This window comes from Tenrec ecaudatus, chromosome 1 (genome assembly GCF_050624435.1).
Source record: "Tenrec ecaudatus isolate mTenEca1 chromosome 1, mTenEca1.hap1, whole genome shotgun sequence".
In the NCBI taxonomy this organism is placed as follows: domain Eukaryota; kingdom Metazoa; phylum Chordata; class Mammalia; order Afrosoricida; family Tenrecidae; genus Tenrec; species Tenrec ecaudatus.
In genome coordinates, this window is record NC_134530.1 from 168,449,310 (window position 1) to 168,451,259 (window position 1,950).

General features: G+C 39.0%; 1 protein-coding gene across 1 annotated transcript; it reads right to left on the minus strand.

Annotated features, from left to right (window-relative positions):
- Positions 1-991: 991 nt before the first annotated feature.
- LOC142438227 (olfactory receptor 10X1-like) lies at positions 992-1,950 on the minus strand. Its single transcript, XM_075540774.1, has one exon. The coding sequence runs from the start codon at positions 1,922-1,924 to the stop codon at positions 992-994; it is 933 nt and encodes a 310-aa protein (XP_075396889.1). The 5' UTR covers positions 1,925-1,950.

Below are 1,950 nucleotides of genomic sequence, written 5' to 3' on the forward strand. Positions count from 1 at the left end.
ACCACCACAACAAAACATTTATATGCACCAAAACACCAATGTAAAATGTATACCTTTCATAAGAGGTCACACTCTTGGTTAACAATTAAAACAAGAAAAAGTTTCAAAGTTTTGTTAAGATCACTCACTGCTTCCTTATTATATAATCCCCAGTGTTTGTACTTTTCTTCCAGAGGTTATCTTATTATGTGTTTCTCTGTTTTTCCTCCCTTAATTGTTTTACATATTGATCAAATTATCCATAACTATCTCATTATGTGTTTCTCTGTTTTTCCTCCCTTAATTGTTCTACATATTGATCAAATTATCCATAACTATCTTTCTTTTATAATTCTCAATACTATAATTCATTAATATTTCCTTTTAATCTTCACTTCATACAAGGTGGAGCATATTTTCAGCTCTCATTCATAGATTTTTCTTGGCATGCGAGGTATAGACTCCAAAGTTCTGTTTACTTGTTTCCTTCTATTTGGGGATATTCTGTAAAATGTAGTACTTGGCAGTTGTATAAAGAACACAATCACAAATAGCACATATTTTAAAAATATTTAGTACATCCAGGATCCATATAAGCTTGTTGGTTCTTACATGGTTTTCTTTCTTGTCTTCCAAGAAATGCAGCCTAGTGCTTCAAAATCTTACCTAGACAAAATGCTCCAATGTGATTGTTTTAATATGTCAATCTGCATTATTTTATCCTTCTACACACTATAACTGGTCTGGAACATGGAGACATGTTTATCAGGAGCTAGTATCTGCAGAAATATTCTTCCTCTGATAGTAGAAAGGAGAAGTAGTAAACAACTTTCTTAAAGAATTGAGGAAATACTTGTTACAGCTTAGATTCTAGAGTTTGTCAATATTTCCCATATTTTAACCTCTGGAAAAGATCCAATGGCACCCAGATTCTCCAGAAGTCATCGGTTAAATGACCTTCTGTCTTCTGAAGACATTCAGTAATGATTTAAACCAGCATAATAATACAGCATCATTTATTGTAGGTAGCTATGTTCCCCAGAACCTTTCTGAAAGCATTCTTCATGTCCTTGTTCCTGAGGCTGAAAATGAGGGGGCTGAGGAAAGGAGTAACAACAGTGTAAGGGACAGCTTTGAGTGTGTCATCTCCTCCCGAACCTTCTGGCTTCAGATACACAATAGATGCAAAACCAAAATGGATTATGACCACTGTGAGGTGGGAGGCACAGGTAGAAAATGCTTTCTGCTTGCCTTCAGCCGTAGGGATCCTTAGAACAGCAGAAAAGATGGAAACATAAGTGAGGACAATAAGCATGAAGGTGCCCAGCAAACCTGATATTGATATCAACGTGACAATGATTTCTGCGATGTTACTGTCCAAACAAGATAGCCTCACAACTGCCCGCATATGGCAGAAAAAGTGCTTGACAAGGTTGGGACTGCAGAAAGAATCTCTAAATATTAGTGCTGTCTCAATCAGAGAGATAAAGAAGCCTCCCACCCAGGCAGAGGCCACAAGTTGCCCGCAGGCGACGTTAGTCATAAGCAGGGGGTATCTGAGAGGGTGGCAGATGGCCAGAAAGCGGTCATACCCCATCAGAGTGAGGATGAAGCAATTGGTGCCACCAAGTCCTAAGAAGAAACACATCTGCAAGCCACAACCTGTGACGGAGATGCTTCCGGTTTTTGACAGCAGGTCTGATAGCATCTTGGGGATGATGCTCAATGTATAGCAGGTCTCAGAAAAGGAGAGTGAACTCAGGAGGATGTACATAGGGGTGTGAAGGGCTCTGTCCACCCAAGTGAGACCCATGATAGTCAGATTTCCCAGGAGGGTGAGAAGGTAGAGGCAAAAGAAGATTACAAATAATAAAGTCTGTACATTTGGATAAAGAGAAAAGCCAAGAAGGATGAACTCTTTCACAGTCGTCCGGTTGACTTGCATAGTTTAAAATCTTCGATCTGAAAGAA